Consider the following 15,102-nt stretch of genomic DNA (forward strand, 5'->3'; position numbering starts at 1 on the left):
AATGGATGTCTGTGGGGAGAAAAAAAAACATTTATCATTCAAATAAAACTCAGAAGGGAACAGGCTCAGAGAATGTTTGCTTGTGGCAGGATGACTGAGGGAAAAGGTTTAATGATATTGATTCAAAGTTTTCAGAGAGTGACAAGTGACAAGGATGTGGAGGAAGTCCTTCGGACAGATGAGAAGAAAGTTCAGAGAGAGAAAAAATAAGTGGGTGATCTTTGGAGATAACATACTGAAGGATGATAAACTCTATATTTTTTAAAAGATAAAGCATATAATAAGAGTTTCACCATTTTGTGCAGAAACCTGTTTGCGTATGGCAAGGGTTCTACCTCCTGGTGTTTCCAAATTTCACAAAGCTAACAAAACTTGAAACAAATTTTATTTACTGTACAAAGCGATTATACAAGAAAAGTCGCCGCACCCTTTGGCCAACCAACTCTACTACTAGGCTTCTATTCCCCAAAGTCAGTGCCAGGTGGAAAGGCCCACTATCCAGTAGAATAGCCACAGCAGCACTTTTCATGGGAGTAAAGAACTGCCAATAAAAAGGAGAAATCATCGGAGAAATGAGAAGAAAGCATCTTCTATTAATGTGGAACATTATTGGGCAATAAGAAGTGGCGGCCGTAAGGCATTCACAGAAAACGTCATTGATTTCTACGGCTTTCCCAACAGCATGAATTTTCCCCTCTTCTCAGCTCTGGGCTCCAGCCAAAGGCCTTCCTCCCCACATCAGTTGGATTCAGCCCTCATGTCACGTCCAGCAAGGTCCGAACTGCAGGCAGACCCTCCTTCATCCGCTGCATTTATAGGGCTTCTCTCCAGGATGAATTCTCTGATGCGCAGCGAAATGAAAATTCTGTCTGAAAGCCTTTCCCCGAGGGTTGCATTTGGAGGTCTTCTCTCCAGTGTGAACCTTCTGGTGTAAAATGAGCGACGACTTGAGGATAAAGGCCTTCCCGCACGCGTCGCACTTGTACGGCTTCTCTCCGGTGTGAATTCTCTGGTGCACCCTCAGGTTGGAGCTGCGGCTGAAGGCCTTGCCACACTCGTTGCACTTATAGGGCCGCTCTCCGGCGTGGATGCTCTGGTGGGTGAGCAGGGACGTGCTCTGGCTGAAGGACTTCTCGCATTCGTTGCACTTGTACGGCTTCCCCCTCGTGTGAATATTCTGGTGCCGGAGAAGGTCTCTGCTCTGGCTGAAGGCCTTCTCGCACTCGTTACATTTATAGGGTTTCTCCCCCGTGTGGATGTTCTGATGTCTCAGGAGGTCTCTGCTCTGGCTAAAAGCCTTCCCGCATTCGTTGCACTTGTAGGGCTTCTCTCCGGTGTGAATCCTCTGGTGGACGGCAAGGTTGGAGTGATTCCGGAAAGCCTTTCCGCACTGGCCGCACTCGTAAGGCTTTTCTCCAGAATGAATCCTCTGATGGGCGATGAGGGATGAGCTGTAGCTGAAGGCCTTGCCGCATTCGTTGCATTTATAGGGCTTTTCCCCGGTGTGAATCCTCTGATGGCGATGAAGATCTCTGCTCTGGCTAAAAGCCTTCCCACATTCACTGCACTTATAAGCCTTTTCTACGCTGTGAATTTTCTGGTGTTGACTAAGATCTGTATTCCGAAAAAAGGCCTTCCCGCACTGATTACATTCGTAAGATTTCTTTCTTGGAGGAACTTTCTGATGTAGACCAAGAGGTGGCTTATGGGTGAAAGCTGTACCATGTTCATTATGTTTATAAGGCATTTCTCCAGGAGGACTCTTCTGATGACCAATAAGATCTGGGCTCACACTGAAGGATGTCTCACAGCGACCGCCTTCAAAGCCTTTCACTCCACGCTGCTCAAGGAGATCCATCTCCTCATCAAGGCAATCCCTATATTCGCTATATTTGGAATATCCATTCCCTGAGGCGATTTCCTTACATTCAAACAGGTCTGAAGATGGTTGGGAGCTCCTTCTACTTTCAGCATGGTCATGATGGATCTTTGAGTCTTGATTAAAATTTCGCTCGAATTTATTAAATTCATCACTTCTCCTTTCACTGGGACTTTTCCTGAAGATCATCTTTAGTTGTTTGGAATGACACTCCCAGCCATCTTGCTTCTTCCCTAACCTGATATTCGAATCCCAGATTTGCCTCAATTTTAAATCACAGGAAATGCTCAGCTTTGGAGTAGTCTCTCTGGTTTTAGGCCTGGTCTCCCCATCTGAAGGAAACAAAAAAGAGAAAAATATATCACCTGACTGGTTCTGCAATTCCTCCTGGCCTCCTCTCAATGCCCAGAGCCCATCTAGGTTGGTCATATATGGGCCTACTATGGAGTAATCTCTCCTCTTTCACTCCTTCCCTTGACCACCTGGAAACCACCAGAGTTCCTTGACTGCTAACATGGTTTGAATAAGACAAGAATGACCAACTCTAGTCCTTTCCAAGAGGTAGAGGACCATGAAGTCTTTTCATCTGCTTTGCCAGTGCCTCTTAAGATCCTCCAGACTTATCTCTGTGCACTCCAGAATACCTGACCTACTGATGTTGTAACCAAGGAATCTGGGCCATGGTCATCCCCTGGATTTAGGACTTCTAAGCCTTTCTTTTCTTTTCTTAATTCTTGCCTTTTATCTTAGACTCAATACTAAGTATTGGTTCCAAGACAGAAAAGCAGTAAGGGCTAGGCAGTTGGGTCAAATAGTAAGGAAATATCTGAGATCAGATTTGAACCCAAGACCCCCATCTCCAGACCTGGCTCTAACCACTGAGCAACTTTATGAGCTTTTTTTTAACTCCACTGGAACTGAACACTATTTTGTATGTTATCTTTTCCAATTTGAATATGAGCTTCTTGAGAGTAGAGACTTTCTAGATTTTTCTACGTGGATCACACAGCTTTATCTACTTGGATCCCCAGTACAATGCTGGGCACTTGTCAAGTTCTTAATAGATAACTTTGCATTCATTAAGTTAATCAAGAGGGGCATAAACTCCAAACTTGAAAGAGAAGACTCAAGAATAACAAAATACTGTTAGCTTCCATTTGCAGAAGGATTTTCTTTGCAAAAAGCTTCCCACGGTCTAACACCAGATCCTCCCCACAAGTTGGTAACATGAGCAAGGCAGGCATTCTTTTACACATTACATCTTGGGAAATGGGCTCAGGGGCAATGACTCAGTGAGAGGACCAATGCCACATCACTTGTGAAGGAGGTGCTTCAACTCCAATTCTATAGAAGCTGGTCGAGATCTCTTTCTCTGACCTGGCACCTTCCACTTGAACCTGAATCCTTGTTCCCCAAAAGATTATTGGTTATAATTTTTATTTTGTTCTGGTCAGTAACAGATGTGTTTTCTGTGTTTACTTGGAAGTTTTTTAGGTCCTTGCACATGGTCAATTAATATAAAGTTGCTATTCTAAACTGAAAATGGGCATATTCCATTCAATTCTGAAAAGACCAAAATCACTATTACCTCAAGTTTTTTACTATATCAGTTCTACAAAGTGACTGATTTTATGCTGCATTAATTTTATAACTGAGTCTTCATCTGCCTAAAGCCACTTTCCTACATCTTAGAGTTTAGTTCAGTAATCAGATTTCCTTCTAAGTTACTTTGAAGGTATAATTAAAAGAAAAATTGTCATCTTTACCTTTAAATACCTTTAATACCTTTAATACCCCAACATTAGTTTGTTTTTTAAGCCCCATAACTTGGTACCACCCCTAAAAGATAAGTCATCTGTCCTTGTAAAATAAGGGGAGATTTTTGTCTCTTCTAAGGAAACAGCAAGTCAGGTAGTTTTGAGCCCCTAGCAAGATGCAGAAGGGTCCCAAAAAATAATTAACACTTCCTATTTGTCAGACAGGAGCATGATGAGCCTTCCTTGAATGCCAGGCAACTTTTCTCTTAGGATAACCAATCAAGAATCCTTCTTTCTTGGGTGTCAATAAAGAGGGTCCTCCCCTTTTCATTTGGGTCACTAGCTTTACTGAGGTGGCCAGTCTGACTGACTTTGTTAACAGTTCTGACCATAACTTAAAAACTGATCTAGCTCAGATGATGTGCCCCAGCCTACTTTTATTAAATTTACTTAAGATAATTCCTATCAAGGAATTGCCAGTGATCAATGCATCTATCAGCTTGGGAAGCAACCCTTAGAGAGATGCAAATCGCAAGTTGCTTCTGCAGAGGTTTCATCCCTGTTTCTTCACCTGCTTGCTCAACTAAAGACCCACAAAAGAAAGATCTTATCATCAAAATCCTTGGCATTGTCCTATGGTTTCACATCAGAAATGGATAAGATTTTTATTAGTGTAAATGCCCTTAACGACATGCATCACCTCTCCATATGGGCCATGAGACCTTTCCATATGACTAGCAGCTCTATATTTTGTCTCCCCGTTAGAAAATGAACTCTGTGGGAGAAGGGGCTATCTTGCTTTTGAACTTGTGATTCCAGCCTTAGTAGGGTGTGTTTTATGGAGTTGTTGCTTAATAAATGCTCTTTTAATTTATTCATTCAATACTTTACCATTTACATTCAGTGTAATGTAAGCTTCAGAGAGGTTTGGCTCTCACCATTAGGCAGAGACTCCCTCCCCTGGGGTGAGAAAAGCCCATTCAAACCTGCCAATCTGGTATTTTTCTTTTCCAATCATGTCAACATGCCCATAAAATGCATTGCCCAGAGCCAGATATTCTAGTGAGATTACAATAGGTCCTGGTGCAATGGGTTTATCAGGTCCATTGTGAGGCATACTGTTTCCATCCCTGTAGCCCAAGTTCTCAACAGTTTTCTGGACTGCCCTGTCTCACTCTTGACTCCTCTAGATTTTCTGCATGAACTATGGTCTAGCCACATCTCTCCAGCCTCTAGCTATGCAAGTGATTTGTTGAACCTATGTATTTAAGGTAATACCATCTTATCAAAGTTGGTTTATTGGCCTTTTATCTGCTTCAAAAGCACTTTCTAAGATTGCCATTGATGTGACCCATTCATAGAAGGAGACATACTTTATTCCATAGCTGTACCTCATCCTGAGAAGGTGATTCAAAAATCTCGGAGGCAGGGAACAATTCTTTTATTCTGTGCCCCTCTCAGGGCTTAGGGAATTGCTTTAACCTATCAGAAAATGAAACATTGTTGACTCAGTGGCCATTGAGGAGAAGTGACTCACAAGAAGAACTTTGGGGACAAAGGAGAACCCCAAGTAGGAGGAAAGGAAAAGCTTTGTGTCAGACAGAGGATCAATCTTTTTTCCAAGATCCCATGAAAGAAATGAAGAAAAATGATTCATGTTAATGAAAAGGGTTTCTGAAAAGAGCCAAGTAAAAAGCCACCCACCTTCTCAAATGACTTTGAGGGATTTAAGGAATGTGCCCTGCTCTGCATTTCCCTGTATTTTCAACATTCCCAAATGAAACACTGCTGAGACAAATGCCCCCAAATTTCTTGGTTCTACTTACTCACCTGGACTAGAACTCCTTGAGTCCACTTGCTTCAGCATCCATGGTGTTTCTGCTTGGTCCACCTGGGAGATCATATCGGCTTTGGGAACTGGAAGCCCTGCTCATGGTAAATAAGGAAGAGAACCTCAGAATGTGGTGCTCTTCTGGGAAAGGGGGCATTTAGGGAAAGGCTGGAGGGTGGGGTCAAGAACCTCTTAGGTATGCTTCTGGGAGTTACAGGAAAAGAGGGGGGAAAGTTTATTAAAACCATCTGGAATCAGAAAGTTGGTTCTTTGCCCTTTCTAAAAGCACAAGAAATTCCCATGACTTCTAGGATCCACAGTAGAATTCAAGGGAGATATTTTGAAAGAATAAGGACAGGCTTTCTCTGCTAGACCTTAGAGGGGTAGACTAGGGGCAGAGGGTTACAAATGTAAGCCCCATATCCAGAAGAGCATCCCAATCATCAGGCTTCTAAAAGAGAAGGGGTTGCCTCAGGAACAAGGGAGTTCTCTTCATAGGAGGTTTCAAGCAAAAGCTATTTGACTATTAATTAGGGAGGAAGCAAAGGAAATGGAGGAAATTAGAAACTAGATAATCTCTTAGGTCCCTTCCAAATCTGAGATTGTTTGACTCTGACTTCATCTTTGACTTGAAACTCTCTAGAAACATGAAGAGACTGTCTGAAAAGCAACAAACCAAACTCCCAGCTTCCTATTAGGCAAAGTAAAGACTTTTATGTGAGAGCAGGGAGCATTAGGGACGACGATTCCTAAATAGAAAGGGCTGAGGAGTCTCTGGTTTCTAACGAAGGCTAAATGCTTGATACACTGAGCAACAGGTGGCAAGGTAGGGAGCAAAGATATTCTTTATAATGTCAGATTCCAAATGGTTGGGGCACAAGTGGGGTCAGAGAGTAAGCTATTTTTACCCAAGGAAAGGAGGCTCTGAGAGATCTCCAGCATGACATCCTTGTATAGTTCCTTCTGAGAAGGATCAAGTAGGCACCACTCCTCCTGGCTGAAGTCCACAGCCACATCCTTGAATGTCACAGCTTTCTAGAATAACAAAGGCCATAGGAATTAGATCTGACAAGACTTTAGAGATCATCTAGTTCAACCCCCTCAATTCACAGAAGGGGAAACTAAGGTTCAAAGAAGGCAGCTAGCTGATTTGCCCAAAGGTCATTATTACTCATTAGTCAACATTTGAAGCCATCATTACAGGAGTCAAATGGAATGTTGAGAAGAGCAGTTTGTACCGGCATTTGGAAAGCAGTTGAGAAACGTCTTACTGTGAAGTGCTCATCCCTATGGACATAAAGAGAAGGTGTGTCTTTTACCTGTGATTTTTTTTTTAAAGTTCTATGATGATCTGCAGTGAAGACAGGGGGAGACAAGGTGACATGAAACTCCATCCTCATCAAAACTGTACTAAATGATGTGTTATAAAGAAACTTTGTAAATGAAAATCTCTAAATAACTGGCAAGAAACTGGAAAGAAAAGTGTATTCTGTAAAGTAGAGTTCTTGTGTCTAATGAATAGAGGTCAAATAAAAAAGTATAATGCAGTGTACTTCTTAAGAGAGAGATCTGACTCCTATCTATAGGAGAAGTATGAAGAAAATTCTTTTTAAAAAATAAATTTTAATGGTAGCATTTGTTGGTTATTGCCTTGATTTCTCCCTGTGTCCCTGCCCATCCTACCTTCCAGAGATTCATCCTTTATAACAAAGATTTTCTTTTTTAAGAGAAATCATTTACTTGCTTGGAAGCAGTTGTTCTTTCCATTTACATTTTGTAGTTATTGTGTATAATGTTTGTTTGGGTCTGTTTACTTCACTTTGCATCAGTTCATACACATCCTCCCATGCTTCTCTATATTCATCATGTTCACCATTTCTCACAGTGCGGTGATATTCCATTACATTCATACACCACAATTTCCTTAGTCATTCCTTAGTCAAGAGGCATCTGTTTTGTTTCTGTTATTTACTCTCACTAAATTTCCAGCTAAAACATTGGGTATATACATATATGGCCTTACTTTTTGAAACTGATCTTCTTGGAATATATGCCTAGCAGTGGAATCTCTGGATCAAAGGGTTGGGCACCTTAGCCTCTTTTTCTGCATAATTTCACAATGCTTTGCAGACAGCTAGGTGGTGTAGTGGATAGAAGACCAGGCCAGGAGTCAAGAAGATTCATCTTTCTGAGTTCAAATCTGACCTCTGACACTTAGTAGCTATGTGACCTTGGGCAAGTCACATAAACCTTATGTGCCTCATTTTCCTAATCTTTAGAAAAAAAAAAAAGTGAGCTGGAGTAGGAAATGGCAAACCACTCCAGTATCTCTGCCAAGAAAACCCCGAATACTTATTAGCTGGGCAAGTCACTTAACCCTGTCTTCCTCAATTTCCCCATATGTAAAATGAACTTGAGAAGGAAATTGCAAATTATTCCAGAATCTTTGCCAAAAAAACCCCAAATGGGGATCACAAGGAGTCAGACATGACGGAAACAATTAAACAACAAAATAATGCTTTACAGAATGGCTGCAGTCAGTCATGACTACCTAAAATCAGTGTACTTGTCTTTCTACAACCCCTCCAGCACTGACTAGTCCCATTTTGGGCCGTTCTAGTTCTCCTCCTAGTGGCGATCTGGAGCATCTTTTCACATGGTTGTTAATAGTTGCTGGTTCTTCTTTTGAGAAATATTCTTTCATAAGCTTTCATCAAGTATAAATTGAGGAATGGCTTTTGTTCTTTGTCATTGCTATTAATTGTCTATATCTCTTGGAATCCAAACCTTCATCTGAGAAATTTCATGGAAAGATTTCAGCTTCCCTTCTTCTTCTCCTCATCTAAGGCATTTAGTTGTTGCCAAAAACATTTCCATTTCACACAAATGAAACTATTCATTTTATCTTTTGTAACGGCCTCCCTCACATTCCTGGTTACTAATTCATCTCCTGTCTGCTGCTGTGAAAAGTGTGTGACGTGAGGCTCTTCTCCATTTTTATGGTCTGATCTTTAATATTCAGCTCATGTCCATTTTTAATCTAGCATGGAATAATAACATACTGCCAGCTTTGTTACAAATTACCAAGTGGTTTCTAAAGGACAAGATGTTAGAGATTTGAAGAACCACTTAAATTGCTAGAGGAATATTTAGTGCTACTGGCTGGGTCATACCAATACAATAAAAAGAACTTTTAAAAATCCATTATTTTCCATCTTAGAAGAAATACAATGGATTGGTTCTAAGGCCGAAGAGTGGTAAGGGCTGGGCAATGGGAGTTAAATGACTTGCCCAGGGTCACGAAGCTTGGAAGAGTCTGAGGCCAAATCTGAATCCAGAACCTCCTGTATCCAAGCCTGGCTCTCCATTCACTAGCTGCCCCCTAAAAATGACTATATTACTCAAGTTAATTTATAGATTTAACATTATACCAAGCTACCTACAATTTGCTTTACAGAACTAGATAAAAATAAACAACGAAATTCATTTGGAGGAAAAAAAGACCTAGAATATCAACAGAAATAGTTGGGGTGGAAGGGTCAGGGAAAGGTAGAAATGAAAAGGGACTAGAATTGCTTGCCTCAAACTTTATACTGAACCAGCAGTCACTAAAATCACTTGATAGTGGTTAAGAAAAGTGGAGAAGTCAATCATACGAGGTCAGAGAATCAAATATTGCTGTTTCAGTTGGGACCAGTGCCATATTCTCATAATCTCGGCATTGTTCTAGACTTCTCAAATCTCTTGCACCCCCATATCCAAACCTTGATAGATCTACCTTCAGAACATCTCTCCCTCCTGGCTAACCAACTCTATAACCTTAGTTCAGGTGCTATTTATCTATCACCTAGATGACAGCCTCTTAATTTTTCACCCAATCCTAAATTTCTCAGTACTCAAGTCCCTTCTGGCTAGACACAGCTTTTTTGTTGTTCAGTTGTGTCTGACTCTTTGTAATCCCATTTAGAATTTTCTTGGCAGGGTTCACCATTTCCTTCTCCAACTCATTTAAGAGATGAGAAAACTGAGGCAAACAAGGTTAAGTGACTTGGCCAGGGTCACGTAGCTAGTAAGTATCTGAGGCTGGATTTAAACCCGGGTCTTCCTGACGTCCAGACCGGGTACTCTATCTACCATGCCACCTAGTTGCCCTGACACACAACTACCAAAATGATTTTCACCAAGTTGATTGGGTAACTGTGTGAATGAGCTGATGGGGCGCTTGGAATATACAACCAACCCTAGTGGCTTCCTGTTGCTTCTAGAAAAGAATTCCTTGACTTAGCTGCTAAAGCCCTTCATAATCTGGCCCCAACCTACCTCTCCAGGCTCATTCGACATTACTTCTGTCCTTCGCACAGCCTTCCTGACCTCTCTTCCTCACTGAAAATACTCTATTTACCATCGCAAGGTCTTTGCACCCACCATCTCCTATGCCTGCAATGTGCCTCCTAATAGCCGTATCATAAAGTTCCCGTCTCCCCTTAAAAGGCAGCTGAGATGCCATCTTCTGCCCAAAGCCTCCTGATCACCACCACCACTGCCTTCCCTCCTCAGCCAGCTAGTACTTAACTACTTTGTTTTTATTTATATGGATATGGGTATGGGTATGGGTATGGGTGTACATTTTGTATACACATGTATTCATAAACCATAGACTATATACATATTCTCATACCAGGTAGGGATTGTTTCGGACTCGTCCATTTACCCCCAGCACCTAAAACCACTCTTGGCACACAGTAGGAATTTAATAAATTCTTATCAATTAATTCTACTTATACAGTTTTCAACCTCCATCAACCATTTGCTTTTTCATACTCTACCAGCTTTGGAACAATTCTTGCTCAGTTATAAAAAAAGATTTACTCTCCACCATCCTAAATTTCATTTTTCAAAGCTAGCATTTCCTCTATATTTTGTGCCCCTGTTTCTTTCATAATTTCATTTTCTTCTACCATTTCTCTTCTGAAACATTCTGATGATGCTAGTTCTATTATTGTGAGGGGTTCCTGAGAACTTATAGGGCTATCTCCCTGAGTCACATAGAGCAGTAAAATTATCTAGTCCTTTTTTCTTCAAGTCTTCCCAGGGATTTTCTGGTTACTATCCGTCACTAAATAGTATTTATTCAGTGTTGGGTTTTTGCTTTAGGAATCTCACCAAAGACTTATAACCTTCAGGTCTAGGTCTATCTCCCATCATACTTTCTAAACATTCTTGCCTCTGTAGAGATTAAAATTAATATACGAGAACTAAGTATTATGTTTAATAAAGTTTTATTACTAATAACTAAAGTAAAAGGCCTAGCTATTTGGTCCACTCGCCAGAGCAAAAGAGAGAGAGGAGGAGCTTCAGAACTTATACAAATGTGACCACACAAATGTAGAGGCACAGGAGAGATTAAAGGGAATTTTGGGAAATACTAAGAGACTTCTGGGGGATGCAGTCCAAGGTTCAAAATCTCCATTTATACACCTCCCCTCCTTTCCCTTCCCTTCTCTTTTCTTCTCTTCCCTTCCCTTCCTTTCTCTTCTCTCTTCTCTTCCATTTCCTTCCCTTCCCTTCTCTTTCCTTCTCTTTACTTCACTTCCTCTTCTCATCTCCCTACAATCCCTTCTTCTGCTTCCTATTTTGGTTTGTCCAAATAATGATAGAGACAAGGGAATCTGTTCAGCTCCCTATTAGAGCATAGCAACATATGGGAAGGAGTCAGAACTTCCTTCCAAGAAGGAAGCCAGTGCTTGTCTTCCAAGGAACACCACTCAAGCCTGGCCCTGAGATAGAACAGACAGAAGTGAGGAGGAAATTCTATTTTCTAGATATTGGCTGGTGCTCTCTCTCGCTACCAACAGAGGTACTTGTCTTGTCTTAAGGGAAATGTCACCCTTAGAGCAATGGAGGACCAACAAAGGGACATTCTACTCTGAATCTGTTTTCCACCAACAGGGAAGAACTTGATCCTAAAGTAGAGAGCCCTTGGGGGAAGGGCCACTCCATTCTAGAATTTTTTATTCAAGAGGGGAAATCTAGCCCTGGAGTGCCATGAACTCTACATCTGGAGAAATCAGATTGTAAAGTGTTCAGAGGAAGGATAGGTGGGATTCCATAAGCCTTAAATACTTTAGAGGAAGTGAGTCCAGGAGCCATAAATGATATCCAAGTGTGAAATTCTGAAGGCACAAAGAGAAGTCATTTCAACCAAGAGAAAAAGCAGTTGAGTGAGGAGAGCAGTACGGATTGACAGAGGACTCACCCACCAACTTAACTACAAAAATGAAATGCAGAGAAGATGAAAGTGAGGACAGCAACTGGAGGATGAAAATAAGAGCATGTAATTGTCCTGTAGATTTGGAGTTAGACATACTAAAACCCAGAACATTCTTACAGCTATTTGTCAACTTGAAAACAACCCGGCAAGGTCTGGCGTCTTCAGCTGCTTCTCTTGAGCGGGACGGAGAATTGTCCAAAGTGAGTCTAACTAGAAAACTCTCTGGCCATTGTCAGAACAAGGAAGAACCCAGGGCGCCAGCTGAGAGGATGCCACTGGAGACTTGAGGAAAGAAGAACTGGATCATTTTACTGCCCAATGGCTCCTCCTGGAATCCCTGCGACTCTAAGGTGGAGCCCACCTAGAAGCAAGCTCAGCCCAATCTGTCCCAGACTCCAGTCTATTCTTCCCCTCGCCTCCTGTGTCAGCCTGTCTTTACATGCTCATTACATGTTATTCCCTCTCATGTCTTCTAGCTTCATCAATATCCTTACTGTTCCTCATCGATGGCATTCTTTCCCCTCTTTCACTGTCCTTTTTTTTGTTTGTTTGTTTTTGTAGGCAATGGGGGTCAAGTGACTTGCCCAGGGTCACACAGCTGGGAAGTGTCTGAGGCCGGGTTTGAACCTAGGACCTCCTGTCTCTAGGCCTGGCTCTCAATCCACTGAGCTACCCAGCTGCCCCTTTCACTGTCCTTTGCACAGACTATCCCCACAACTGACATCCTCTCCCTGAAATTCTCCCCCTCCTTATCTTTTCCTCTTAGAAGTTCTGCTTTCTTGGGAGTCAGCTCAAGGGCTTCCTATTTGGATGGACCTTCGCCCCAAGTTGTTCGCATAGTTTTACTATTTGTAGCCCGGTGCCTGGCACACAAAAAGTGCTGACTGAATGCTTGTTGATTAATCAAATTCAAATTTAAGAGGGATGAAAGTAGAATTGAACACTTGAGTTCAAAAAATATCCACTTTGCAAGTACAAAATAGGAAAGACATAGTCAAACAGTAGTTCAGCTGATACAGATCTGGGGGTCTGAGTGAAACACAAGCTCAATGTATAAATCCAGTCACAACAAAAGCTAATGCCATCTTGGGTCTCACTCTGAGGGGCTCTGGGTCCAAGACCCGAGAGACACGGTTGCCATGATCAGACCTCTTCTGGAGTCTTGTTCTTGCTTCTACCTTTTAGGAAGGTCAGTGGAAAAGCATAGAACATCCCCAGGAGGGTGACCAGGACAGTGAAGAGCTACGAGGAGTGGGGAAATGTTATCTGAAGAAAAGATTTCTGTGGGACACAAATGGTAGCTGTCTTTGAGTATCTCAAGTACTAGAGAGTCATGGAGAGGAGGATTTGGACTTGTTCTCCTTGGCAGAGAAACGGAACCAGGAGCCCCGGAGGGGAATTATAGAGGCAACTGAGGCTCAATGATAGGAAAGCCTTCCCAGCCAAAAGAACTGTCCAAAAGTGGAACGCGCTGACTCAGGAAGGAATGGGCTCCCCTTGATGGATATTTTGAAGGACGGGTGGAATGTATGGCAGAGGGCATCCTCGCCAGCCATGAGTCAGAGCTGACTGCTGAAGTCTCTGGCACCGCAGACATAGTGTAATTCTGAACCCCCTACTAAGAGCTCAATAAGTGTCTGCTCACAGGAAAAGATCAAAGTAGATGGGAAAGACCCCGAGCTACTGGAATATTTCGGTTGCAGCAAAAAAAAAAAAAAAAGGAAAACTATTAATAATATTTCTAGTTAGCATCTAGATATAGCATTTATGGTTTGCAAAGCATTTTATAAATAGTATTATCAATCTTGAAAGAGATAATATAATATTTGTAAAGCACTTAGCATAGGGACTGGCAAATAGTAAGTACTTAATATAACTGCTTCCCTTCCCACTATCCTCACAATAATCCAGGGAGAGAAGAGCTATCATGATCTCCATTTTACAATGGGAGAAACTGAGGCTGAGGTCAAGTGACTTGTCCAGGGTCTCACAGGCAATTGCTACTATAGTAGATTTTAAAAAGAAACAATCAGGGCAGCTAGGAGGCACCGTGGATAGAGTGTGGAGGATTTGGGTTCAAATCTGGGCCTCAGATACTTCCTCGCTGTGTGACCCTGGGCAAGTCACCTAACTCGGTGTGCCTAGCCTTTGCTTGCCCTCGTGTCTAAAGAGACAGAAAACAAAGTGTTTTTAAAGAAAGAATCCACAAGAAGTCGAGGCTGAGAGTGGCTAATGTTTGCCAAGTCTGGACAGACGGCACTTACCAGGGATCGAGTCCTCTGGGGGCCGGCGGTCCCTCCCTCCGGCTCCATGCTCCGCTCTTGGGCCAGGCCCGAATCCTGCGCAGGCTGAGCTGGAGAAGAGAAAGGATGCGGGTAGGGGAGGGCTCGTGCCTTTCCTCTCCCGCCCCACCCCAGGCCCAGTCCTCGAATCAAAGGCGGCAGGGGTAAGGCCCCGGCTTAGGAGCGCAGGAGGGCTGGCCACGGACAATTTGGGGCCTCCCTTCTTGCTCCCGTCTCCCCTCCTTCTCCATTTTTCCTCCGGAGACCCAGGAGGCAGGAAGGGCTTCAGAGTGCCAGATGGGGATGGGAGAAGCCGGGCGTGGCTGCATCTAGAAGCAGATCTTCCCCTCCACCCCGTGGCTCTGCCCCAGCCCATGCCCGCCTCCCGGCTCCCCCGCCCCGGAGCATCTGGACCAAGAGTTCTTCATCGTTTGGGTCCTGGCCTCTGGAGACGTTGGGGAGCCCCTGGCAGAATGAGGGCTTTCCGGGCAGAAAACAAGAGGAAGGAAGGCCACGTTCAAGCCGACTTCTCCGAATGGCTCTCGCTCACATTCTCTCTGGCTTAAGAACTCGGGGCCCAGCGGTGGGGTGTTTGGGGACCCAGAGGACCTGGGCACTGGCAGGCTTGGGAAGGGCCTGGAGAAAGGGGGGGCAGAGACGAGGCTTCTCTGAGGGGCCTCCGGGGAGCTCACTGGGCCTGCAGCAAGGAGTCCAGGATTAGGAGAGGGTCCCAGGCGAGGGGGATGCTGGGAGAGAAAGGGGGGTGAGGGCTGTAGAGAAGTCTGAATAGAATCTGGATCTGAGAGTCAGGGGAGCAGCCCTGGCTCAGTGGGGAAGAGTCTGGAGTCAGGAAGACCTGAGTTCAAATCCAGCCTCAGACCCTTACTAGCTGTGTGACACTGAGCAAGTCACTCAACATCTGTTTGTCTTAATCCACTGGTGAAGGAAACGGCAAACCAGGTTTTTTGCCAAGAAAACCTCTTGTGCAATAAGGAAGGGTCCGACAGGCCTGGCCCCGGGCTGGGATGCCGTAAGAGCCAGCGAAGCTGGGGCACGGGCACACCTAGAAGCCCGAGTCCCGA

General features: G+C 43.4%; 1 protein-coding gene across 1 annotated transcript; it reads right to left on the reverse strand.

Annotated features, from left to right (window-relative positions):
- Nucleotides 1-353: 353 nt before the first annotated feature.
- Nucleotides 354-2,488, reverse strand: LOC123239867 (zinc finger protein OZF-like). The gene has a single exon (XM_044667183.1). It carries the CDS (start codon nucleotides 2,306-2,308, stop codon nucleotides 800-802), a length of 1,509 nt encoding a protein of 502 aa, XP_044523118.1. The 5' UTR covers nucleotides 2,309-2,488; the 3' UTR covers nucleotides 354-799.
- Nucleotides 2,489-15,102: the final 12,614 nt, after the last annotated feature.

The sequence above is a fragment of the Gracilinanus agilis genome, chromosome 3 (assembly GCF_016433145.1).
Source record: "Gracilinanus agilis isolate LMUSP501 chromosome 3, AgileGrace, whole genome shotgun sequence".
In the NCBI taxonomy this organism is placed as follows: domain Eukaryota; kingdom Metazoa; phylum Chordata; class Mammalia; order Didelphimorphia; family Didelphidae; genus Gracilinanus; species Gracilinanus agilis.

Bases quoted from the DNA above. Each gene is read 5' to 3' on its own strand.
- LOC123239867 (XM_044667183.1), bottom strand. From the start codon at position 2,308: ATGACCAACCTAGATGGGCTCTGGGCATTGAGAGGAGGCCAGGAGGAA.